At 32.9% G+C, this 26,635-nt stretch overlaps 1 protein-coding gene across 1 annotated transcript; it reads right to left on the bottom strand.

Annotated features, from left to right (window-relative positions):
* Nucleotides 1–1,128: 1,128 nt before the first annotated feature.
* LOC126833941 (receptor-type tyrosine-protein phosphatase N2) lies at nt 1,129–25,409 on the bottom strand. Its single transcript, XM_050565538.1, has 23 exons — nt 25,275–25,409; nt 14,715–14,820; nt 14,087–14,116; nt 7,528–7,578; nt 6,994–7,048; nt 6,725–6,914; nt 6,554–6,656; nt 6,371–6,466; nt 6,049–6,291; nt 5,823–5,983; nt 5,450–5,510; nt 5,085–5,325; nt 4,938–5,024; nt 4,715–4,859; nt 4,448–4,645; nt 4,216–4,337; nt 4,082–4,136; nt 3,905–4,009; nt 3,620–3,736; nt 3,345–3,542; nt 2,643–2,809; nt 2,521–2,574; nt 1,129–2,099 (listed from the first exon to the last, which is right to left on the bottom strand). Exons 2-23 carry the CDS (start codon nt 14,788–14,790, stop codon nt 1,841–1,843), a joined length of 2,814 nt encoding a protein of 937 aa, XP_050421495.1. The 5' UTR covers nt 14,791–14,820; nt 25,275–25,409; the 3' UTR covers nt 1,129–1,840.
* Nucleotides 25,410–26,635: the final 1,226 nt, after the last annotated feature.

Below are 26,635 nucleotides of genomic sequence, written 5' to 3'. Positions count from 1 at the left end.
ACTTCCCATGCAGCGAACTAATTTTAAAAATGTCTAATTGTGCCATACCTTTGCTGTTTCATGTTCGTACTTCATAATATTATGTTTAAATTATATTTTTCTGTTATTAGTTATTACCTATAGGGTCTGTGTTTTTTTTTTCTTAATAGTATTATTAATGTTATTTGCGTGTTTTGTGAATTTTTGTTTAAAATAATTTCTTAAGCTGTTTATGTTTGTATAATAATATGCGAAAAAGGACCTCCTGTTGACATTTTCCAAAATTCAGTTAATGTTATTTACTGAAGCTTATTTGATTTTTGAAAAAATTGAGACCTATCTATGTAGCTGAAAAAGTTATTAAAATTTAAAGCCTGCAACTTTGTATTCAGCTGACAAGAAGTTCGTTTTCCTAAGATCAATTTATACAAATTTCAGTTGTATCCTAATCGCATCACATATTATGTTAGATGTAATTGTAAAGATCCTTTAGTATTTATACATTTCCTAGTTGTGAATAAGATATTTTTTTTTTTTTTTATATTATACTATTTTACTATTTTTAATTCTACCCCACTCTACTGTACATTTTTTTACATAATATAGATACGAGTGTTGTGTATATTAAATCGGTAGCTATAATTTATCTTAATGATTATAATGAAATATAATTTTTTATAATAGAATTTTAATTTTGCCCGTGATGACTAAAGAAGTGCTAACCTTTGAAGGTTTAATATGTGTATATGTTAAGCGCATTTAATGCTTTTTCCTAGATACATATTATAAAACTCATGAAATAAACTACTCTGAGGCATTAAATTATTGTAAAACATAAATTTGTTCACGTTAATACTGTCAATTAGACAAATTCTGCCTTAAACAGATTTGGGGACCATTGAACAGAGTGGTCAGGCTCCATTACATTAAATTAACTGATAGTTGTTCGGTAATATCGAAATTGAGCACTAACAACAACTGTAAAAATATTGTTTACTTGTCTCATTTGGCCACATTGTTACCCTGAGACAAAATATGAGGTAAATTATTAAAAATTAATTTCACAACATCACAATTAGAGACGATTCAAATTGTATTTAAATATATGTTATAGTAGAACTTACATAAATCAAATATAATAACTTGCATAGTTATAATTGTTTAGATCATTTCTAAGGTTATAATAATTTTTAATCGTTGGGTAATAATATATTATGAAGTATGTTTATATATTTTAAAACGCATATAATGTATATGTGAATGGTTCTTAACACCAAAAATCGAAAACTATTTCGACACTCTTAATAGATATTAATAGGTACCTAACTAGATAATTTGTGTTGTGTAATTTTCCAAACGGCCTTGTAAATAAAAAATTAAAATGAATGTCTCTTCTCGTTAATGTAATACTTTAAAATAATATAACAACTGCGTTATGCGAATAAGGAAAATAAAAAAAAATAACTTTAAAAAAAAAAAACAAGATATTAAAATATATTTTCAAATACCTATTTTTTAACTTGACCAGTTTTACCTGGTTGTATTAACGTGGTAACAATTGACCGGGTAGATTTATTTGAATTATTATAATAATTTAATAGAATTTATTTTTTTAATCGCGTTAACGTTATAATAATTAAATTTCAAGCCTTTGAATATATGTAATAATTTATATATATACCTTTATATTATTATATAACTGATTATAAAGGGACTATATGGTTTCTAGCAGAGAGATAGTAAATGAGATCAAAAAAAAAAAAACATTTTTTTTTTAAAATTTTTTTGTTGAGCCTATAATAGATATTACTAGCATACACAGGTGGAACTCAAAATCTCACAAATGTTAAGAAGGAGGAATTTAGTGTTGGGCGGGAGGAGGAGGTGGAGGGATCGGCTGAGGTGTTTGTTGTTGGGGCAACGCTTTTAATATGGCTTGGACTTCCTCTGCCACGGCCGCCAAAACCATCTGGAACTGAGATTTTGTAGCTACCGCACCTGAACGCTGGTCTCGGATGTGCTCGAGAGTGGCGGCTATGTCAATTTCCTTGGCACCCTTGGCCATGCGGTTAAGTACCATATCCAACAAGCAATAAGAACCTGTACGGCTGACGCCGTCGCTACAAAAAAAAAACCGAAAACGATTCAATTTCGTTCAGCAGCAATACAGGGTGTTTCAAAAATAATGGTGGGGTTTCAAACGGTTGTGGGTTGTGAAGTGGACCTACAGCACTCTGGTAGGGCTTGAATGAAAGAGGGAGTTGTCAAGTTTCGAATTACTGCCATTGGATGTCTCTCCACGTTCCTGTTTGTGTCGCCAGCCTTCATTGTTCAGTTTGTTAAGATGGCGTCCGCACAACAAAAATGATCGAGTTCGCGAAGTGTAATTCAGTTACGACTGTGAAACATTTAGTGGCAGTCATTCGAAACTTGACAACTCCCTCTTTCATTTAAGCCCTACCAGAGCGCTGTAGGTCCAATACTTCACAACCTGCAGTCGTTTGAAACACCCTGTATCATGAAGCGTACAAAAAATCTTACCTGCAATGTACTACTATCGGGCAAGATCTACCGCGGAACGACTTGTTCACTTTTCTGAAAATCGAAATAGCAATAGCCAATTATTACCTGTCATACCTAATCGAAATCTTTGTTAACGGTACCTTCGGAACTCCAGCAGAACCTTTGTAGTGTTCGGAACTCCTCCGTCAGGCCATGTCAAGAAGTGGAATTGTGTGACGGTCCTAGTCTCGCCGGTCTTCAAGTTCTTCAGGTAGAAACTCCTCACCAAATAATCGTCGCACCAAATGTGTTCGCTGACCAAATGCACCTGCGCACACGCAATGTAAATGAATCATGGGTGTCTTTTTAGATTTGACAAATTTCCCGTATCCGGTTACTAGGTTTACCAAAATGTCCATGCAAATTTTAGTTTTACCCCTAGGCTTAAAACATATACGTTATCCAAAAATAATAATACTGAGCATAGTGCCACTTGGCGTGGTTGAAGGGCTCACGAGTAGATTTGATAAAAATTTGAGAATAATTTACCGAACAATTCCACTACCGGTCGTTGGGAAATATATAATTTTGTAGAAAAAAAACTGACGGAAATATTATAAATAAATAAAACCTGCAATATTTGTATTATTTTTAAAATTAAACATGTCTTACGTTAAACCGTTCACACTGTAAACATGAAAAAAACATTTAATTTATTTAATAATTAATCGTGTTTGGTATAAAGTTTTTAGTCTTTTTTTCAGGTTTTTCTAATTTAAAAAAATGGCCGATATGCCCGGGCGGGCGGACGTGGAAGCTAAAACTGAAAACGTTCACATGACAATATAATTCCGTAGGTATACCTCGTATATATGATAAAGTTCAGATCCTTCTTCCGGCCAATAACGATGACACAACACTACATCGTTCTCGACTAGTCTGGTCAACATGACAATGACCACGCATCCTTGTTCCCAGACCATTTGCCAAAAGTCCGCCGATGTCTCGGGCAACGGTCCTTGGGTGGCTATGTAAGCCGGATTCCTGGGGTCGTGATCGGTCTGGAAAAACGGTCGAAAAGGTTGTTACGTTTTTTGCCTTTTCTTAGGGCGAATGAAGGAAAGTCCATCGGTCTTACTATCGTGGATGCATTGATGTAGTCCGTATTGTTTATGTTGGCATACTCGTTGATGACGACTCGGGCGTGATCGTAGGGCAAAGCGTTGATGTAGCGGTTCTTCTTGGCGTTTTCCGGCTGTAAATAAATTAACTTCTTACAAAGAACTCTTATTAGTTATTGCTAATTTAATAATTACACATTACAACTTGAGCTTTAAATATAGATTTTTCAAAAAATTGCCTATACCCAACTCCTTAATAAATAGGGGTATCACGTCCCCTCACAGGGCAACGTCGATTATACCTTTCTGGCCACGGTGACAGCGCACGGTTCGGCTTCATAAGCACACAGAGCGGCCCATTCGCTGTCCAGTCTGTTCTTGTTGTTGAGATGATCTTCCATGTAAGCCTGAAATGCACGTGAGACGGTCAAACAAAATAATATGTCGGATTATCGTTAAGTATAATTTTTCTCACTTACCAAAACCATGTGTCCAGTGGAAATATCCATGTTTGATAAAACCGGTTCCTCGCCCCTGAAAAGTGTTATTCAAAACTTAAAACATGCGAACCGTTTTTTTTGTTTGTTTTTTTTTTTTTTGAAACAATCAATACCACGAAGAAGTGCTCGATCTTGACGAAGGACTATTGTCCGGATCTTTTGATAGACTGGCTATTCTTTGAGACGCTGCGTTGGGCTCTTCTTTTTTGCTCGACATCCGAGCTCGGCACAATTCCTTGGTGACAATAAATTAATGTTAAAAATAATAAATTTAATTTTAAAACATTACTACTCATTCATATATTTTTATGATCTTAAGAGTGAATATTATTGTTACACGGGTACCTGATAATCTTTGGTGACCTCTTGGGCGCTTCCGATTAATCCTTCAAATTTGCTTTTAATTTTCGTATGTCTTTTCAGTAAGATAAATCCTAAAGCCGACACTATGACCGCGCACATGACAGCAACAGAAATAAAGATCCATTCGAAATTTTTACTTTCTTCGTACGTCGATTTCATCATCACCGAAGGGAGTTTTGTCTAGAAAGATTTTTGTTTATAATTTTTTTATAAATTGGTGAACTAATCTAATATTATATTTTCATTTACCTTGTCCCCAATGCCTACCGACACAATAGTGTAGCCAGATTTTTTGCCGAATTTTTCTTTCGCCACCTCTATTTTCCTTACTATTTCCGTGGCGTTTAAACCAGTGCTCGGAAGTACTTTAAACGTAATTTCATCACCGTCCAGACTGAACACAAAATATTAAGGACAATTAATTCATAACGGTTTGCGTTTTTTTTTTTTTTGTTATTTATCAGCTACTTACCGAACGTTCACAAACGACTTGAAATTGACGCCGATGATTTTAGATAAAGTTTCAAGTATTTGATTCGCTCGATTTTTGTTAATAATTCTGCAACACATTTTTTTTATCAAGTAAGTTTTAAGCATGGCACGAATAGATTTTATTTACTTTTCCTTTATTTTAACATAAACGTATGAGGTGTCCACAACGTCGTAATGGTCATTTGGTAGATTCAGCAATTTTGACTTGGATTCTTTTTCATCCAAAGTATTCGATTTTTCAGGAGTAATCTTGCTCACATAAATAGTTTTAAAATCATTCTGGGTTAACTTCTTTGGCTTTTTGTTTTCTCCTGAATCCGAATCTTCGGATTCTAGTTTCCTATTTGTTCCCAATAAAGTAGTAGCATCTACAAAAAATATTTCATGAATGGTCCTGCTATTCATTGATATTAAGCTAATTTTTATTTCTATTTCACATAGACTTAAGTCGACTTATAGGCATAATAAAAACCTATTGTATAAATTACTTACCGACTGTTTTTGAAACATCTTCTTCTTCTTCTTCTTCTTTGGAATCGTTAGCGTCGTTGTTCTGAAAAACAATGAATTAGTGTACTGCGCGTTTATGAAGAATTTAACTTATTCTTAAATATTTAAATGATCCTTTATTGGTCCCTTAGAATTGAGTAAACCGTTAGATGTACTCGATTTTCATATAAGTTGCTTAGGTAATTACAACAAATTTGACCCGAGTACAATTATTTTGGCCATAGGTAGTTGATAATATTGTACATAGAGAGAGTTATATAGTAGAATATTCGTGTCAACGTTGATGTACAACGTAAATGGCATGATATAAACATAAATAAGAGTTAAAAGTATGTAATAAAAAAAATCAACTTACAACAAATGCATAATTGTTCGTTTTGTAGAAAGGTCCAGGTTTTTTAACGTCTAGTCTCTCCGGTCGTTTGAAACCCCAACCCAAATCAGGATTGTAACTCTTGAGAAAATCGCTGAGTAGTTCGTCGTCCTCCTCCTCGTTGGATCCTGAAAATACCCAACCTTAATGATAGAGTTAGCATAAACATTTGTTTAATGATTTAAGATGCGTTAATATGCTTTAATACCCTTTCTCGGCAAAAACACAAGACCTCCTTCCGTGTAAGCCTTATCCGAACTGTCGGCTTCTTTGGAGGCCATGTCCATTCGTCTTAGCTCGTTCCACTCGTCGACCATTTTATCTTTGACCTCTTCACCTGATCTAAAACCATCGGGTGTGTTGTAGTCTTGTCGGAATCTCACTTGACCGTAAGTCGGCACGTCGCGTACGTCGGCGGTGTCATCGTCGTCTTCGTAAGACTTAGCGGCGTCTGTCCAAAAAAAAACCAATAAGGTTCGTTGCAACGGGTTGGTTGTGGTTTTTGTAAACTCGTTATTTTTAATTATTACCGGGCATCCATGGCAAGTACAAAGGCGTCCCTTGAAGTCTATTCCTAGCGGTGTTCGGTCGGAAACGATTGTTGGCGACATTTTCATATTCATCGTCTAAATATGAAGTAAAACAACAACATCAATCAAGTCAGTTCCGGTTATTATCTACAATATGTTATCGTTTTGATACATTGTTCTTACCAGTTTCTACAAAATACTGTCCTTCGCGACTCCGTGCTGCGTTCACTGGCTCCGTGTAGAAATCCGGCTGTGGTGGAAGATCAACGACTTCGGCATTGTCGAACTGAGAACAACAAGAATAAAAAAAGTGTATTTCCGTATTGCTTGCACAAGAGAAAATCTGTGTATTACCTGTGTATCATCGCCGAGTCTGGAAAATTGATTGCATATGGAAATGTCAACGGGCGTACGGAACTTGATCGACTTCAATCTATACTGAATTACGCATTGGGTGTAAGGGTGTGTCCAGCTGTAGCCATGGCGATAAAGAAAGACCAAGTCATCTCTTAGCACTAGGAGGTTATCGGCCAACAGCTTGTACCTACAACAAGTGTATAGGTATGTATTTTTAGTACACGAGGAATCATATCGAATTGCAACGCATAAAACACAAGTCTTACAAATATTCGCCTTCTCCGTAGCTCCTTTTCGATACGCATTGACCGAAAGCATGATCTAAACAGGGTATCATAATTTTACATTTTAAACTATAATAATGTATTGTATATAAGGGTGGCCTATATATATATATATATAATGTTATACTAAATTCCCATTGTATGTTCCGGGTTGAAGAAAACGTTATGGCATATCCGAGTAATATGATATCAGTCAATAAATACTTGCTAAAAACCGGATTAGCTCAGCCCACGTGGTCTGGATAGTGTCAAAAAAACTACAATATTATTATTTTTAATATAATAATAATAATACTGTAGTTTTTTTTGAAATGTACACATTTTTCAACCCCAACAAATTGTTGTATTTTTTAATGATCAAATAGTCGAAAAATTAAAATTACAACATTACTACTCGATATTGAAAATACTTTGAAGTTGTAGATATTATGTATTTATATGAATCATAAAGGAACTACATTAGTGTATAATTCAACGATACGAAAAGTCGATTAACCATTATTTATTGATGCTCACCGTCAAAACACCATTCCTGTTTTGTGCACACATCTGGATTGAACAAACAACCTATAAAACCAAAAAGATTTAAACGTTAACAAAATATGTATTTATACTTTTCAGCATTATTATTAGTAGATATACTAACATGTATGGCCGATATAACAAAATATAAACTGTTTAAACGAATTATCATGTATATTTTTGTCTATATTAAATTAACTAGTTAATTATTATTTATTTGTTAAACATCGGACTTAATTAGGCTTATAGTAATCTTAAAAATAACATTCTATATTATGTATTGTATGTATTGTATGTATTGTATTTATTTAAATTGTGTAACTACATTTATCTTAAAATTACAAAAAAAGTCATACTAAAACAATAAACACGAAAGTTTGAGTAAATAGTATTGTATAAGGCAAAAACTATAAATCTTAACATAGTATAGTATCACTGAACTTTGAATTATATAGTAAAAAGCCTAAGTAAAATACACATTTGGTTATTGAATGACACCTTCATGCATAAGTACAAATTATAATATACATGCATATTCTAAAACAAATACCAGGTACAATTTACAAGTTTATTAACGAAAACTTTTCAAAATTCCAATTTGTGTTGCACTACAAGCGTAATGTAGATTGAACGTTTGTATGGTATTAGCATATAAAAACAGAACTTAGTATAAAGTCTACGGAAGTCAGGTACCTATTTTGATTTATCGGAGAATGCCATTTGGTTTTAGAGTCTAATATTGTTGTACACAATTTACAATTCCAATAGGAAACGTCCTGCCGACGTCTTAATATAATGGTACAAACCGTAAATGGAAAATGAGTGATGCGCACAAACCTATATCTTGGTTAGAAGTCGTATTAGCTACTTGACGTTAGCATAAAAGCTTTACGACCGAGACAAAAATCTGTAAAAACCATTACTTCTTCGGGCTTAACGCCACATTAATTGCACGAACTTGTCTCCCGGGAAATGTATAAAAGTCCAATTCAAAGAGATTTATTACCGCAAGAAAAACATCATTTTATACTCAATAGGAAGAAACGACGATAATATTGTTGTTCCGTTATTGGTTAGTTTTGAATAAAACAAATTCATTTTTTGAGAATTCACAGAAAAAACTTGTGTGATCTTTTCATTATTATTTTAAGTAAAATTGTATGAATTTCTCAAGTCCATAGAAATATAATTACCCATACATATGGTATACAATGTATAAGTTTAATGAAACCCTAATTAGTTTGAACAAGGTGTAGTTATGCATACAGCTAATTACTATCGGGTTATCTATGTCGTAAACAAAATAATGACAGACGGCAGACATAACTTTGCACGGTGCTGTAATGATGATTTTAATTATAAGTTCTCGAAATCACGTCCATGTAGTCAAATCCCTAAAGCGTTGTGTACGATTTGAGACAATTTAATTAACGGGTTTGACGGAGGTGTAACTACTGTGGGTATGGCTTTTGTACGGATTTTTGGAAATAACTAAATGACATCCTACCTACGTTGCACAAACAGAAATCAAAATTAGTTCAACCTTAAAGCGCATAATTATTTTTATACATAGATTTTCAACCAAGTATTAAACTTAGTTAAATAAGTCTAGTGAATTCAAAAACTGTGTCCTCGTCCTGTCCAATATATTTTCTTAATTTCATCCGATTACTCTTTCCCGTTACTGAAATGAACAATTTAACTCCTAAAGTCGGTTGGGCAGTTGGGTTGTCCATCCATTAAGCAGGTTAGTATATGACAGGGTTACCCTTAACAAAAACCCTTGTTAATTAATATCAAATTTAATATTCGCAGCAGTTTAGGTTTACTACCTAAGAAATAAAAAATGTCTGTAACATTAATAAAACACCCAGCTGAACAAACAACGAACATAAAATAAATTAAAAAAATTAAAAATTAATCAACGCTATGCTAAATAAAAAAAAATACAAAAACCCGTCTGATCACACGTACAAACTACAATGTAAATTTAGTTTTAATTTTGCCATTTTTAATATTTATTGAATTTGTTGGGTGGAGTTTAACCAGTAAAGATAAAATGTATTGGATTTTTTAATAGCTTCGTACTCTAAAATATGTTTATGACACAAATTGTACTAAATTGAACACAGTTCAAACATTTTTTTATAGCTGTATAGATAATATTCTCCTTTCTCCAATTATTTTCAACACTACTATAGTTTGTTGTTTAACATAATTTAGACCTTTATAAAGAAAAAGTTTGTTATAAGAAAATTATAAATAGACTTAAGCTCGATATTTCATGTGTAATGTGTGTATACCATTGTATGTTAAACTTATTGCTTCCCAACAAACTGTGTTCATATTATGTTGACTGGGCTTTCAGCATACCGGAAACCTAAAACCGAAACCGTGTTCCGACATTGCTTATTTTTTTTCCAACGTCTGTTGACTGAACTAACGCGAAATCGGTCAAATGGAAAGAAATGTAAGGATTCCCTCCTTGTAACGTCAATGATCAATGCAACATATAATGTGGGATTATCCGAGAACCAAAAAAAAAGATATCAAACACAATTTTATAATGTTGAACCTTATACCGAATATAGTATATACATAGCATAATATTTTCTATACACAATACATTGTGTATGATTGTGTACAATATAAATCTTTATTATTATAAAAAAAAAAGAATATTATAAATCTTCGTATTTTACATAAGTACATGTATTTTCTTTAAGCGGATGGAAAACAGACGGTTTTCAAGGATTTTTCCGTATAGGCAATACTTAAGAAAAAGTGGGTTCAACGAATTGGGACCATGTAAATTTATTTCAACGTTACAATTTTTGCTATGTAGTAAGTAAAAATGAATTCGTGGTAAAAAATAATGCTGTGGTAAAATTTTTGCGCTTTGGCAGATCCAATTTCAAATCTACAAAATTAGAAGAATTTGTGTTTACATTCTAGTTTTAATTTGGTCACATTTATTATTTACCGGTAGAGACGGTGTGTAATTTAGGTGACAGGATTAATCAATAATGTATCCATATTAGATATTTAAGGAATGGTTTCAACGCTGCCGAATGGCCAGTAATCATCTATAAAACATAGCATTTAGCATAGTAAAACATTTCTGTTTTATTAATCTTAGCGTTTAACGTTAGTTTATGCTGTTTTGAATTTTCTATTATTTATGCGTTGTCAGAAAGTAAAATTTGATGTAAAAAAATGTTTTACATTATCTAATTTACATTTTCCTCGAGATTGCTACTTTTCAGTGTAGTGTTCCCTCCGCAGTGTTATTAATAGATTTGTAAATGACATCCTAATGGTTTTATGATGAGTTTTTTTTTTTGTTTAATAATACACGTCGCACGACCAAAATGAAAAATATGCAACTACTTGGTTATCGTTATTGAAATTGCGCCATCTTCACAAATTTATATTTAATATTATGTATTTAAGGTAGTGGCTTAAGAAGGATTTTTCACGGTCTATTCTAAATTGATTTCTACTGAGATTCGTCGTGTATATATTATATTAAACTGTGCCCTAACGGGGATATCTGTTAGACACAACTCCTCTTCGGGTCAGCATAGTAGTAAAGTATGTCATAATGTTTCTATTACCGTGAAAATTATGTTTTTATCAGAGTAAACATGTTTGTAGAGCTGCGTCGGAGGCGCGTAAAGTCCATCCTCGTTGTTGTTTTTACACGGTAAAACACTGCACCTGTTGTTATACAGACAACAGATTCCAATAGCTACGGGTTAACCCAGATAATCGTTTTTTTTTCCACTTTTAATTTTCGTTTAAAACCATATATTCAGACGTGTTTTTCATCAAAAAAACCTAATCGTACGAATAATAAAATATATTATTCTATTCGCCCACGCGACATCTCCGTCCGCCTAAGTACAACAGCAAACCGTACATTTAGGGGTTGGGGTGGTTAGTGGTTGGTGGTGGTGGTGGTAGTGGTGATGCTGGCCCAGAACGATAACGGCGGCGGGCTTATTGATCGAGGGAGGTTTGCGTAACGGCTCCACCCGGTCGACTCGCCGTCAGCAGCTGAAACAACGCGCGTTGTATGTGATGATGTGCTCGCACTTTTCGCCCGTTGAAATTCAATTTAAAACATACAGTATTAAATAACAACAACAACAACCTACTTATACAACGGATACATCACTGGCAATTAGTCGCCGGTATTTGGGCAAAATTGAAAAAAACAAAATAACCAAATTGGTTTGGAGATGGAACGATATGGCATAAAGAGAAAGCATATTTTTAATTATTCAAATGTATACATCAAATCCCAACAAAACATAGTTAAAGTTCTCATCTCTCAAACAATTTATAATTAAATGGTTTCCGATTACCAGAGAAAACATACAAACTATATAATTTATGAGATGTAATTAAATATTTGAAATATAGCGTCGCACCGTCGGCGGTTAGTAGCTTCCATTCCAAAGCTTACCAACCTTAACGTTGTACCTTAAGTTAAGCCGTATTGTAATCGACTTAACAGTGGTCAAATAATATCACAATATTATACAATCAGGCTTAACCATATATGTTGTCGTTGTTCTTAAGATCAAACTCTATTCGGGTCGGTTATAGGTTTAAGTTGAACTGCGCATAGAGATGGATTTTTTTATGTCTGACTTCAAAAGTAAGTCAGCAAAAATATACGAGTCCCAGGGGCGTCTATGTTTTTATATGAGTTATTTTAGTTCCATTCGTGTTTTATAGTGGATTTTGTTTTATTTATAGAAAATATACGCTTAGCGCATAGGTAATGCCGTACAGAATTATAAATTAGTTTCTATAAATATTTATAAAAAGTACTGTTGAATGTAAACATATAAATACTAATACAACTGTGGCGATTAAAAATTGGATATGCGTTGGTGCAACTTTCAATCTAAACTAATATTTAATTATTTTGGTTTACAACAACACAGTCACATTAATTGAAATAACTAATATTACCAAGTCAACTACTGAACCCTAAGGTCTTTGGGGCCAAATTGAGATCCGAGCCCCATTTGTTGACTTATCCGCTGCTGAGTTTTAGTATTGTTTCATTGGATTATTTCCAAAGACATCCTCGAATGGTAATGTATACAAGTGTATGGAATAGGTACGCTGTTATTTATTCATGTACTGTATACATATTGTCTTTCTAACTGTAATAAAAACTATTGTTTTAACCTCGAGGGTTTTGTAATGAATTTTAAAAAAAACAATACTAATATGACATCAAAACTAAACTATTTGTTTATCGTTTTCTGTGTATTTTTTTTAAATAACAGTTTTTTTTTGTTAAAATATGCCTTAGTTGATCAGTATTAGGTAAATATTGCAACATTTTAAATAAACCTTATTGTGTAAGTTAACCAGACATAACTGGTTGTAATAGAATTTTTCGGATCACGATTAATTGCCACTTTCCCGGTCTTTGCCTATCATCTCTTTGATCGAAAATAAAATGAACCAATCCCCCCAAGGAACAATGTAATAACATTATATTTTGACATCGACATGTACTCGCAAATATCCCAAATGGTGGTAATCAGTATAACACAAACATCTTACTAAAAACCTTATAAATTTAACGCTTATTGACTAGTTAAATTTTGTCGATCTCGATATTTGTGGGCTATCGATTTGTATACCCCATAAAATTGTTAATGAAGTATTTTTTTTTATAGAAATAATATTTTATTATTAAGTGGCTTAACAGTGAACGAAATAAGTAAATTCAAGAGAACAATGTTTTTTTTTTCAATCTAATTAAAAATAATTAACGCTTTCTCAGCTCTACTTCGACGCTTACATTTAATTTGTTACTCAAATCTAAACTACAAGCTTGAAAACTACCTATTGTTCATAAACATACAATTTTTCGATTACATTGTCAATTTTTGTATACTTAAGTCACAAACTACTCTAAATTTTGTATAGCTAAAAGAATGTATTATTTATTTGTATTTGCATAAAATAACGAACAACAAATGCTAATATAATAATAGAAGGATTGCACTAAGTAAAACCGAGCTTCATAATAAACAAAATAACACTTAATTTTTCACACTTTCCTACTCTTTTGTCCATAGCAGGGCATTTGGACAGTATGGTTTTAAAAATGATGGTGGAACGCCAAGGGCTGTCAATTTGCATATGTTATAAATTAATATTCTATGACCTGGCAATCTAATCTAACGCTATACCATAAAAAAAATATAACACATTAAGCAACTTCAAAACTATATAAATTCAAAATATGATATAAATACAACAAAAATGATTCTCAATATATTTCTATGGCATTCCATCTATATCAAATGAACAATATAATTAATAAAATGTGTGTACAGCGTAACTTGGAAGTGTGATTGCCGGTCAGATCTGATGTCAACAAGCTTCAGTTAAAATTTTAAGTACATGTAACGCCATGCTGTGTAAGATTTCAAACTATGTTTCTCTCAAAGCTTTCTTTGGAGGTCTATTAAAATCAAATAAAACCAGATACCGCGAATTCGTGAAAACGGTTTACCTGTATTTTTCTTCCAACTCGGCGGCCATCCTAATTTCCAGATGCATTAAAAGTAAATCAAAAAGTCATAGTTAATACACTGACAGGCGACAGGACAGAAATACAAATGAACGAGTCTAATCAAAATAATAATTTAAAAACTTCTTTGTTCGACAAATAATTTTAAAAAAAAATCCAAACGCCAAAATTATTAGAGTGACAGGTAAAATCGGTAACCAAAAAAAAAAACATCTCGAATTACTATCACTGTACAATGTAATATCTGTAGTTGGGTCCAGAAGGCCAATGATAAAAATTAGTTTGACATCTTAAAATGTAAAGTATAGCACCATATATACGAATTGTGTATATTATTGCTATTAGATAACATGTTAACATGTTAATGATATTATATCATGCACAGTTCTGATATGAACTAAATTTGCATTCATGTTCAGACCGTTGGAGATTTTTTGATCTAACTACTAGGTACTAAAATTCAAGAGGTTATTATTACAGGTAGCTAGTGAAGTTTAATTTACACTTGATAACAATACCTAAACAAATAGACGACCTATGCTAATATGCGTGGTTTTTAAGACTTTGTTTCCAAAGCGTAACAGACAATACACGATTACAAACTACTTACCGTTGTAACGGTCGCAGTTGATATCGATGGCTAGAAATATGGAGACGAAGGCCGCTTTTAGTAAAGGGCCAATCATGTTCGACTTAATAGCTCAGCATCTAAATGACTAAACATAAAACAAAAACCACAAACGATTTAATAAAATTAAAAGTTATACAAAATAGCATTGTCAAAGTATTTATTTAATATTTTACTGTCAATATCTTTACAAAACACATTTCCCTGCAAACATATTGTGACGTAAAGGCTTGCCTATACTTAAGCGTTAACCGTTGGTAATCCAGGGATTTATAAATCGTTGCTATACCAATTTATTTTAACAATCCAGACACGCATAAGTCTGTGGCCGTACCGTGGTTATATCCATTAACCCGTCGAGGTCTAACCCAGTAAATTAAATAAATGTAGTGGCCAGGGCGGTTTTACGCACAGCGAACGTCTCTCTAATCTTCAATGAAATACAATTACAATTGCCAATATATACATCTATATATAATTAGTTATCCCCGTACGTTATAAACTCCTATTCAATTTGCATACATAATTGTATTGTATAGGGTAACTAAAAACATAACGTTAAGGGGCAACTATGTGATGATTGATTTGATTGTTACAATTTGAAATTCAACCGATATGATATGATATTATAGTAATAACTTAAACTCCTCAACGTGGAATTGTACATTACATGATATAGTGGTCTACACCAAGTATTTACAGAAGTATATAAAACGATTTTTGCCAACCGATACGAAGGACAAATTCAGCTTATTTGGTGGAGTTAAAACAATAAAAGAGATAATAAAACCCTAAACTTCGATGCATACTATATATATATACATATTATAATGTTATTACACAACACATAATATTACTGTATACTATTTCAAAACTGTAATAGCCGGACGGTTGTAAAACTCAAGTCATAAAAAAAAGGCAGTCGTTTGCCGGTCTTGCAGAAATTTGCTACTAATTCAAATCGCGACAACAGCTATTAATGTACAATTAAATTCTTATACCTAACTATTCGATTAGCATATTGTTTATGTAACAAACCAACAAATATTATGACAAAAACTGTACATTGTATGTAATTTTTACGATTGAAAAAATATAGATGGTGGTGTGGGTACGAGGACTTGTAAATCAGGCTTTCAAAATTGTATTATTCCAATTTTCGATTATATAGGTCAAAAGTTATCCGTATACAATGTGGGTAGGTGAATTTGACAGACTTACATACGGTTTGTTTGTAAATCCTCAAGACTTATAAGATTTATATAAAATCAAAAGGGTTCCCTATCAGCTCCTCGTAAACCGCTTAACCGATTTAAATGCCATTTTTTAGTTTCCAAGTTATAAGGAGGGACCCACTGAGAAGGTTTCAAACTGGATTATAACTCGAAAATCCCTTATCAGCAAGACCCAGAAAATGTCGTACTTTAGTTGTTGGGGAATAACATGTCCACAAATTTCGGCAAACGTCCAGATTGGTCGACGGATAGAGATGAAATTATGAATTCTTATGTGTTTATATTTTTAAAAATAGCGGCAGAACAATGAAAGGTGAGCGTGGGCGCTATCTCTCAACGACAAAAAGTAAGTCTTCAAAAAACTCCATCATCCTGAGCCACCCAGGATTAGCAGGGTGCGGGCATCATGGCCGAGAGAATAGAATAGCAGTACAGTATCGGTCGACAGGAAACAAATGGCCACAACTTCCCTTCGCAGTGCAAATTGATATTAATAGGTTCGTTTCTTTGGCGCTGACACTCGCCAAAATTATTATCCAACAGTGGCAAACAGTTGAAACGGCCTGCCTCGCTTTAATATAACGCATTTATACATGCATATATAGCTGGCGTCTAAAAGGGTATACATGATAAAGTAACTTGATGTAGCCGAGAAAAACGTCCAGGAGCAAGAGTCGAAACAAATGGTATTTTTATCATCTATACAAACCACATCAATTTAGACCACAGAAAAACTACAACAACAAATCTATCACGCGTCACGCAGACTAGTTCTGGGTTTAGAGCTGAGCGAGCAAAAAAAAAATACCCTCAAATAACCCCTACTGGTGAGTTTTTTTTACAAAAATTACTTATTTTAAAATATCAAATTTATTAAATTCTAGGTACTAAGAATGACATGCAATGTATATGTTGATAGACTTGTAATTTAATTACACACTGTTAAATAAATAATTTACAAATTTACTCTGCCCTACGCCCATGATAATCCATCCAATATCGTTATACTAAATTATGTATACTGTAAATCAGCTAATGTAAGACTTGATAGTGGTAAATAATTAGTATAATCGGCCGTCTTGAAACGTTATAACAAACTTTTTATTCCCCAAACTCCCTCTAATGTTTATCTTGCTAAAACTTTTGAACTATTAGGGCGCAAGATTAATCTCAACGGTAATCACGTTATGACCAACTGTATCTATCGTGTATAAAAACATTGTTTACGGTCTAATGGTCGACGGTGTTTGAATAGTTGCAGTCCACTATAATGCCTGTTTTTTGTTTTTGCAATAATCCAATTACACGATGAAAGCGCTTCCAACCCAGATGCAGACCGATGCGGATACACCGAAAAATAATCACTTAGCGCTTAGAAGGTATCTTTTTTTTGCATTTCACCTTTGCGTTTTAGTTGTTCCTAACAAGGTCTTTCATCAAAAGAACGTTGCGATTTTTTTTTTTTCCGGTACATTTAATATACTCATGCTGAACTTCGGGGGCACCGGATTTCTACCCAAATGCCAATAACATGTATTGGATATACAACACAGATCAATTATTATTATGGCCGACATTTTGTTATTATCGATTTTCTGGTTTGTTTTGCAAGACATTCGGACCAGAACACAAGACTGTTGTTAAAATTTAAAATTCCATTTGTGACCTTAAGCGATTTTTTAACATTATGCTCAGACAAAACCCGAATTTACATAGATAAAAGTTTCGAGGTGCCTAGAATAATATTATATAGTATAATTGTAAAATTGTCCATGGTTACCATGTCGTGACAAGTTATTTTTTTATGTTTTTATTCCACGCGAATCATAGCTGACAGTTTTGGTTTAACTTTGTCTCACCTACGCATAATATTAAATAAAGTTGAGGCCTTTGGAAATAAAAAAAACTTTAAATTGAAAACTATCGTTATCATTTTATGTGTTTTAACAAACTTCTTTTGAGTAGTTTATCGCCAGCACGCCTCCGTGGAAAGTTCAACGCTTATTTATATGCGTTTTAGTAACTGCGTAGAAGGACAAAACTTTAATTTAAATTTTATTGATATTTTCGCGGTTGAACTGAATGTCATTTAAAAAAAAAAATTTTATTTATCTGCATTAATCCACAACAAAATCATGCGAGTGGGTGCAGCGATTTTTAGGATAGAAGTTTTTCAAACGCGTTCTTATAAATTCACAAAAAAACCATTGACCTAGCGGTGAACACTTGTGTTTGAAAATAAAGAAAGACCAGCAAACACAATCGATTGTAAGGGATATAATAAGCAGCTTAAAATATTTTGTCGGATATATGTAGGTATAAGGAGGGATACACCTAGTTGACATAGCGACGTTTACATATATTGTACTCCAAACGGCGCCATTAATGGTATACAAACAAGTACTTAAAATATTTACATTCTAACAAAACAAGCATCTTCACAACAACAACACACGCAAACGTATTATACACTTATCGAATATTGTATGAATTAATAAATAAAGTTTAAAGTTTTTTTTCGACATGTCGCATCGCCTTTTCCAGTATTATAGTATTATGTACTAAATGTAAGACCACAATCTATCGTGTAGACTATCTCTCTTTCTAATACTCAACTAACGAATAGAAAATATTATTGTTTTTTTTTTTTATACTATATCGACATTTGTTGAGGACATTTTAACTAAACGCCACGACCGAAACTCAATAAATTATTACTATTTCACTTTTGGATTCATTTTTTTATTTAATGCGCCAGCTGCACAACTGTATACAAAGCACAGCAAGGTTACCTCGATGGATATCGTTTTCAAAGTAGATTTAAATATTAGTATCAATAATCTGCGTTACTCTAATATTATTATACTAAATACCAACGTAAGCGCGTAGCGGTTTTGTACAGTTCACGTACACACCGCTATAATGTTCATGCATATTATATTTACCGTGCTTGTGTGTTTACCTATACACTATGAAACTAGCACAGCCCGCTATTACTCTAAATAAACACATTGTATACACAAAAACAAGTGACGCCAATAGCACGGATTTTCAGCAGTGGGAAATACTCTGCCAAAGTTGTAAGCGTTGACTTTAAGCAAAGAAAATGCATATAGCAGTTAACTATTTTGGTTTCGTCAAACGAGACATTCGACGTCCTGGCGCGGCCTCGAAAGAACTGTTTGTTCAAGTGTCGATCGGCGAAATTGAAGTTGAAAATCCATATCTAGTCTTGTGTCAATAAATACAATAATTTAATAAACGGTGGGCTAAGCTTTTCAGAGGGAAAAAAAGAATCTAAAACAATTGTAATTTCTCGTTTTTGCTAAAATTGGATAGCAAGTTAAAACTGATATTACCACCTACCTACCTGGTTTAACGCATACAAACATATTATTAAACAAAAACGCGCTGGTAAATTATTTACTCGCATTATATAACAATTCCGCATAATAATAATTTGTGGGAGTAAATTACAGCGTTATTTTTGGCATTTTGCAAAATATTTTTTATTTTGTTTTAATTCATTAGGGCCGAAATACTTTTTATGGGTCGCTATCACGCATAAGCTCTAATTAGAGTGGATCTACGTCTTAAAATATTATTAATACCTACTTAAATCATTGAACAATCATTTTTTAGTCACGACATTGACCATGGCCATTCTTGACGACAACGTTTTTAACGCTAAAAAAACAAGTTAATAAAAAGAAAAGGGTTTTGAGCTTTAAATTTTACAATAATATCCGTTCAATTAACTGTCGTGAATTGCGTTCAATTAGGTCGAAATAAATTTAAATAAATCGCACGAGACTTCTTAGCAATATTTATACTTATATTTACAGATATTAAAACTTCCCCCCCCCCAAAAAAAAAGGACGAATACACTTACGTGCGCATATAATTTTACCACGCTGAATATTTTAACATCGAAACAAAATTCAGTAAACTCAATAATTCATAAGCTATTTCTTGTAAACGATTATTTTATAGTGATCAAAATCAAGGTTTGCCATTAATAATGGCTTTTAATGTACAAATATGTATATATTATTCATTGTGTTCAAGTATAATGTATTGTTATAGGAAAGTCAAAAAACTTTCTTGCATTTCTAATAATAACTATTTATATTTTAATCAAATGGCTGAAGGCACTCTAAAACGCTTTTGAATTAGACAACTTTATCGAAAACCATTGTTACTATATTCTTATATTTTGCACGACCGTAAGCATATAATATATTCAGTTACTAATAAAACAAGTACATCAAAATGTGCTTCGTATTGAAAGACATTGTGAACCCGAAGTGGTCAAATATATTAATTTATTTTTGGATTGACTATTGAGTGACTAATACATCATAATAGCCGTATTTTATTTTATTTTGTTATTATAATTACATTACAACTGAAATAATTCAATTTATTACTATTTGTCTTAAAAAAATTGATGTTTTATTTTATAAAAATCCCTTTTTGAATAGAAATGAAACAATTAGATGAAATAGAAAACCTAATAATCAAATTTAATTTTACATTCTAATCAGTCAAGGTTTTATAGAAAAAAGTTTTTTGAGATATTATAATACTTTATTAGATATTAGTTATTATAAATTTATAAGAAAACATTTAACTAAATATATATTATCATTAAACTATATATGATAACGTAACTAATTTGTGTTAATGCGTTAAATGTGCATATTATTTAAAAGGCGTATTACCAAAGTTTAGATAAGCAATTAAGTTTTCATGTGTGTTTATCGTTAATAAACACACATATAATATTGATTATAAACTTCATTGTTGACATTATATAATATTACCTTAGCTAAACATTATATTCATGGTAACATAATATAATGATAGCTATTAGGTTCATAAACGTTTATAATAATATAAAATAATGAACTAGAACTCGGTGCATGCGATTTAGCCAAAGGTCACAAGTGTACAATTCGAAAATTAAACCAGATACATAAATATCATTAATATAATAAATAGCATAATATTATAGTCTAACATTGACCTTAGAATTTTTTTTGGCAAATATCGAAAAAAAAGTTAAGCCTGCCAAATTGAATTTTGACATAAAATAATAACTATACAGTTTGTTAAATCAGTAAAACCGAAAACAATGCAAATTCCAATCCAGAAAATTATAATATTACAATATTGCAAAAAGTAATTAAAGTTTTATAATTTATAATTAATGATTCACATCCACGAGAACTCTCGCCAAACCATTTTATTTCAATTAAAGCTCAGGTACATTTTTCATATATTAATATTATTTTTAAAAATGTTTTAAAATTGAAATATTTGTTTTATGAACTGTTTTCGTATAAATATTTAAATACCCAAATCCCGTTTTAATAATCTAATTCTATAACGACATTAATATTGCTTTTATACAGAACATGTTATTTTGCATTCCGGTTTAACTTTATTAAACGTTATACATATACTTTATTGGTCAGGTCTAAAAACAAGTGTCAATTTTCTTTTGCTTCTTCGCTTGAAATCATAAATTTTTCACATTTTTTAGCGAAGCGGAGGCCGGATTACTGGACGTGCCGGATTATCATATAGCCGGATTACAAAAGACTGTATACATATTTTTTCTTTTTTAAAATACATTTAATTTCATAGCATTTGAATAACATCCGATATTATATTAATCAGTTTAGAGTTAAGCTCGGATTGTTGTATTGGTTTGCGAATTAAAGGGATTTTCTATTATTAATAAAAAATAATAATTTATTTCCAAAAAGTTCCCATAAATCACTAATCGTATAATATTTTTGCATTATTTTTACAGTCAGAATTTGATTTTGCGAAAAATATGTGTTTTATGATACTTACCGAAAGGATTAACTTTCACTAAAGTTGGTAAAATAGTCTTTTACTTTTATTTAGATTTTTAATCGACAGGTTTAAATTAAAATTAACAATTTTTATATAGGATTACGCTTTATGCACGACTAAAATATTAAAAATTTAATGTTATACAAAAAAAAAAAAGCGAGTAGCATAATGTGCAATTAGTTCGTCTATAAATCCCTTTATATTATACAAATAAATGTCTAGAACAAAGAAAAATAATTGCCATTTTCAGTAAAAATAAACATATAAAAATCTTACTACAGGAATTTAACCTCTGCGGGGTAATAAATTATCACATTCAATAAAAAGTTTTTAATATATTTAATTTTTATGGAAAATATTTATTACCTACCTAAAAAAATAAAAAACCGGCAAAACTTTTTATGGTTCTTGGAAAATGAGCAGTTTATGGCATAATATGACGTTTACCCATCGATCAATTTGGTGTGGAACTTTATTAATTAGAAATAAAGAAGAACATAATATACAAAACAATATAGGAAACTACTTAAAATAATTGTACAAAAATTAAACAATAGGTGGAAAATATAAATAAAGAAATAAACATGGTGCCAATATTATAAACCGTTAGCATATTATTTTTTATGATTGCATAAGTATATGGTCTTTCCACGTGGAACTGATGTGTGTACTTGTGTATTGTACACAAGAGTAATTCTAAACGTACCGCGAAAAATTGGTGAAATATAAAAAGCTAAACCGTCATATAAGGCGATCAGTCTGTTGGAATTACTTGACATGTCTGTTATTTTTTTAGACCATTTTTTATAAAATCGGGTGAAAACAACACTGCAATAGATCTTGTGTGTGTGTGTTACTAAACCTACGTTTTATACATTTGTTTATATTTTGCCCAGTAAATCGAGTAGGGAAAATTTTAGTTTGGGTTATAAAACATGTAAATGCACAGAGAAAAAACTATTGTACATTAATAATGATATATTATTATTTTGATACTGTACCTTTAACATAAGTATAAAAAAAATGTTTCCCTCTACAATTATAAACTGCGAAACGTGTCATCGCATCACGAGTCGGTTTTAATAACAATAACGATACCGGTGTGGGCATAATATTATGTTTCACCAGCGTTCACATGTGGTAATTAAAAGTTTTGCCGACTATATTATAAATTATGAACTATATTGAACTTCTAACGCGTTCAACGACATATCAGACTTTTACAACGGGTCCGCATAATATTAAAAAGTCATAGCCACCATGGCAAATAAGTCATCAAGACTTATTTAATTTAGCTTGGCCTAGAATAACATTAGCACTACTGGTCTAATGTTGTCCACTGTGAATTTACATCTGTATGGATGTTCTAAAAGTCCAAAATGTCTCTTTCGAGCAATAAAATATACCCTCTAAATATCGCCGACAAACTTTAACCGCCTGATTCCACGAGGACGGGAAAAATAATTTAAAGTTTTTAAATGACTGTACAATAGTGCAATCTGAATGAAAGCACAGTACATCCGCTTGCAATTATTATTTCCCTTGTTTGTATAACAACGTACTGAACGAAATGCAGTATTTCTATGATAGTTATTGTTTACACATTATCATGGTGTAGGTACACGATAGTATTATTTACTACAAATCAGTTGTTTTATAAAAAAAAAAAAAATTGATAAATATGCAGTGAATGAATTGGTAAATCGGTGTACTGAAAAAATAATATGCTTATTTTGTGATTTTCTTTAAAATATTATTGTCGTCGTTTTTAGATATTCCAATTCGTTTCCATCAGTAAACCCAATTCAAAATGTACAGTACAGCCACGACCTCAATTATTTATCAAAATGAAGTAATTACTAATTAGTAATGTGCTTATACTAAAATATTTCTGCGTCGAATACATGGAAAACCCTTGTTTACTTTGCGAGTAAATTAGATCAATGTTGGAATTAACTCTGAAGTCTCTTCGTTTAATTTATCAATTAATCCAAATAAGTCCTCGGCTTTCCGAGTATTTTAACTGCGAACTTTAGAATATATTTTCTTCTGATCTACGATTTGCTTCATACAATTATACCTCTGATGGCTACGGTCCTTTACTAAGAATAATTTTTTCTTGCAAGGCATGTATAATTAAAAAAATATATTACATTTAAACGAACCGAAAATAAATGTAAATTAACGGTTTTAGTTTTTTCTTCGATTGAGTATTTTCCTTAATTTGGAAGAAAAAACATTCAACACTATTTTCTTGTTCAACTATAAAACTATTTAATGTTTACCGTTTGCGTTTTTTATTTATAATAAAAAATACAGTTGAGCGACTTTTATGTAACAAGAGTGATGGGACTTATAAAACGGCCAGTAAGAAAAATGGTATTCTATATTTAAAGTTATTAAAACGATATGAAACGTCCTTAGCAAATGTAAGTATACATTCAATGTACTAAAATGGTGGCAAGCCGTAAATCGCTCTACAAAGTTAATGCTTGCTAAGACCGGAGTGTTATGTTAGGCTAGGATATTCGATTTGATTAAGACAAACTAACAAAAACTGTTTGCTTTACCATTGGATCCGGCTGGGTGTTTGTCGAGCGGCTAAACTGATAACGATATGACACATTTGAATTTTGATAAGGATGAACCTTATAGACCGCGTCGACCATCAAACAATAGAATTTTTTTTTATTTCTCATTCGTTTGACCGCCAAAACTACTTTGTACCTCATATAGGAACGAACGTGGTATCTAACACTCAAAGACGGGCAAAAAGTATCCAAGTATCCGTAAGTCCTCTGGCAGATCGATATTGCTATTGAAATCAGCTTGCTATTTGTATTGTAACGTCATAATATCAATAATTTACGCACGTATCTAGATATTTTGTACCTTGTTTCCACGCCCACACATGCTCAGGCAATTAGTAATTATTATGATTTATGCCAAAATAACGTTGTCACAAAGACCAGCGGGTGTACCATGTTGTCAAACCAATGATTAACACAAACAAAGATCGGGGCTTTGAACCCGAATTATATTTAATGACACGTTTATCGTTTCGGTCAAAAATCGTGTTAGGGGCTTATAACGGTACCATCGATTTCTTTAAGCGTTTATACGGGTTTAAAACCTGTGTATGATCATAATATTGACAACCTAGTATCATCGAGACCACGGTCCCTTTTAGACGCATAATCGACGCGGCTATGACCTGTTGCACAAACCAATTTGGGGGGAGGGAATGGAAATTCGGTCGGATTGACCCCGGCGCGAGTCTACCATATGGTAGACGTGCGCTCCGGTTCGACCGCGGGCAAGTGGTATAAATTAGAGCCGTACTACACTTTAAGGTACCATATTATATAATCCGGTCAGGTCAAGTTAATAAACGCGTGTTGTTATCACTAAGATACATAGGTTTTGTTATGCGACTCACCTGAAACATCATAGTCCAACCGTCGTGACGTCGTTCCGTGCAAATTACATATTGGACTGCGCCGTGCATGCGGGCCGACGGTCGACTGGGTAATGTTTTTTGGTTTTTTTTTTATTATTATTTCTATGTTTTCGCACGGTCTGGCTTGCGTAGGCGTCACCGCCAGAAGCGCCGCCGTCAGTGGAAGTGGCAGAGAACTTTCCCCTTCGCCTTCCCCTTTGCGCCGACCTTCGCCCACGACGGACCCCCACCAACGGCCCGAGCCCCGTGCCTTTGTACCCAGATAAAAGCCGGCGGTGCGCGCGCAACCGGTGTGCGTGGGCTTCCTGTTTTTATAATAATATTATCAATGAAGTGTAGGTACAGGCTACAGCGCGGCCGCGGTATCGATCGTCCGCCGCCGCCGACACTTGTTGCCCGCCATATTGCCCTTGCGGATACCGCGGCTGTTGTGTCAAAAGACTACCGCGGTAATAATAACAGCTATTATCGCTGACGATCCTGTACGGGGTCGTGTGCTGTGTAAAGCTAAAAAAAAATACACTTAAATCGTTACTCTTTTTAAAATATGTCTATCCATCCGCCAGCCGAACGGTCGTATAGCATGGCTAATCCAGAGTCGCGTAGACCGCGTTTCGATGGGCGTTCGTCCGCGGTACCGCCGGCCGGTGGTAGACACGGGGTGGCGCTCCTCCCATTCGCCCGACCACCCCGGCTCGAGTCAGATGGCTTCGGCCGGAAAATCTGACACGAGAGAATACCCCCCCCCCTTCTTCCACAAATGTATACTCACATTCACAAGGAACTAATAATGTCGCCCAAAAGTCGCGTGTGGGTAGCAAAAATAACGACTTACATATATATATATACAGAGCCAGTACCTATTGTTTTCCTCGAGACGTCCGAGTGCTGCTGTTGTACCGATACCGGCAAGACTATTCGCTAAACTCGTTATTGTAACAACTGTAAAAAAAAAACTATAATATTCCACAGTCGACGACGGTATTGGATTTAACGAGGTGGTCATAGGGGTCAACGAAAACACCTATATCTGTCTCGCGAGAGAACGGTAGTGCACAGAAACAAGAGATTAAAACACAATATGTTTACTGTTGTCTGCGCATGCGTTTTGGTTTTTGCGCACTACTCATCTCCTGGCAAACAGAGTATACTTATAGTACAGTAATAAGTACTTACGTGTTTGGTTAGTATACTGCGCCGGTATTGATGAGTTTTTTATATACAACAAAATAAAAGTGAAATACAAAAGGTTTCTATTTTGGGGAATCGAAGACATAGAATGTAACATTAGAGCTGAAGAACAACTAACTGTTGTGAAACTAACTAACTCCGGAGAGACG

This window comes from Adelges cooleyi, unplaced genomic scaffold (assembly GCF_023614345.1).
Source record: "Adelges cooleyi isolate 19-005CV unplaced genomic scaffold, UGA_ACOO_1.1 ACOO_flye_CR_arks_rails_tigmint_CR_PRNA_2, whole genome shotgun sequence".
Lineage (NCBI taxonomy): Eukaryota > Metazoa > Arthropoda > Insecta > Hemiptera > Adelgidae > Adelges > Adelges cooleyi.
Note: the sequence above shows the minus strand (reverse complement) of the source record. Positions and strands in the feature narration are given on the sequence as shown.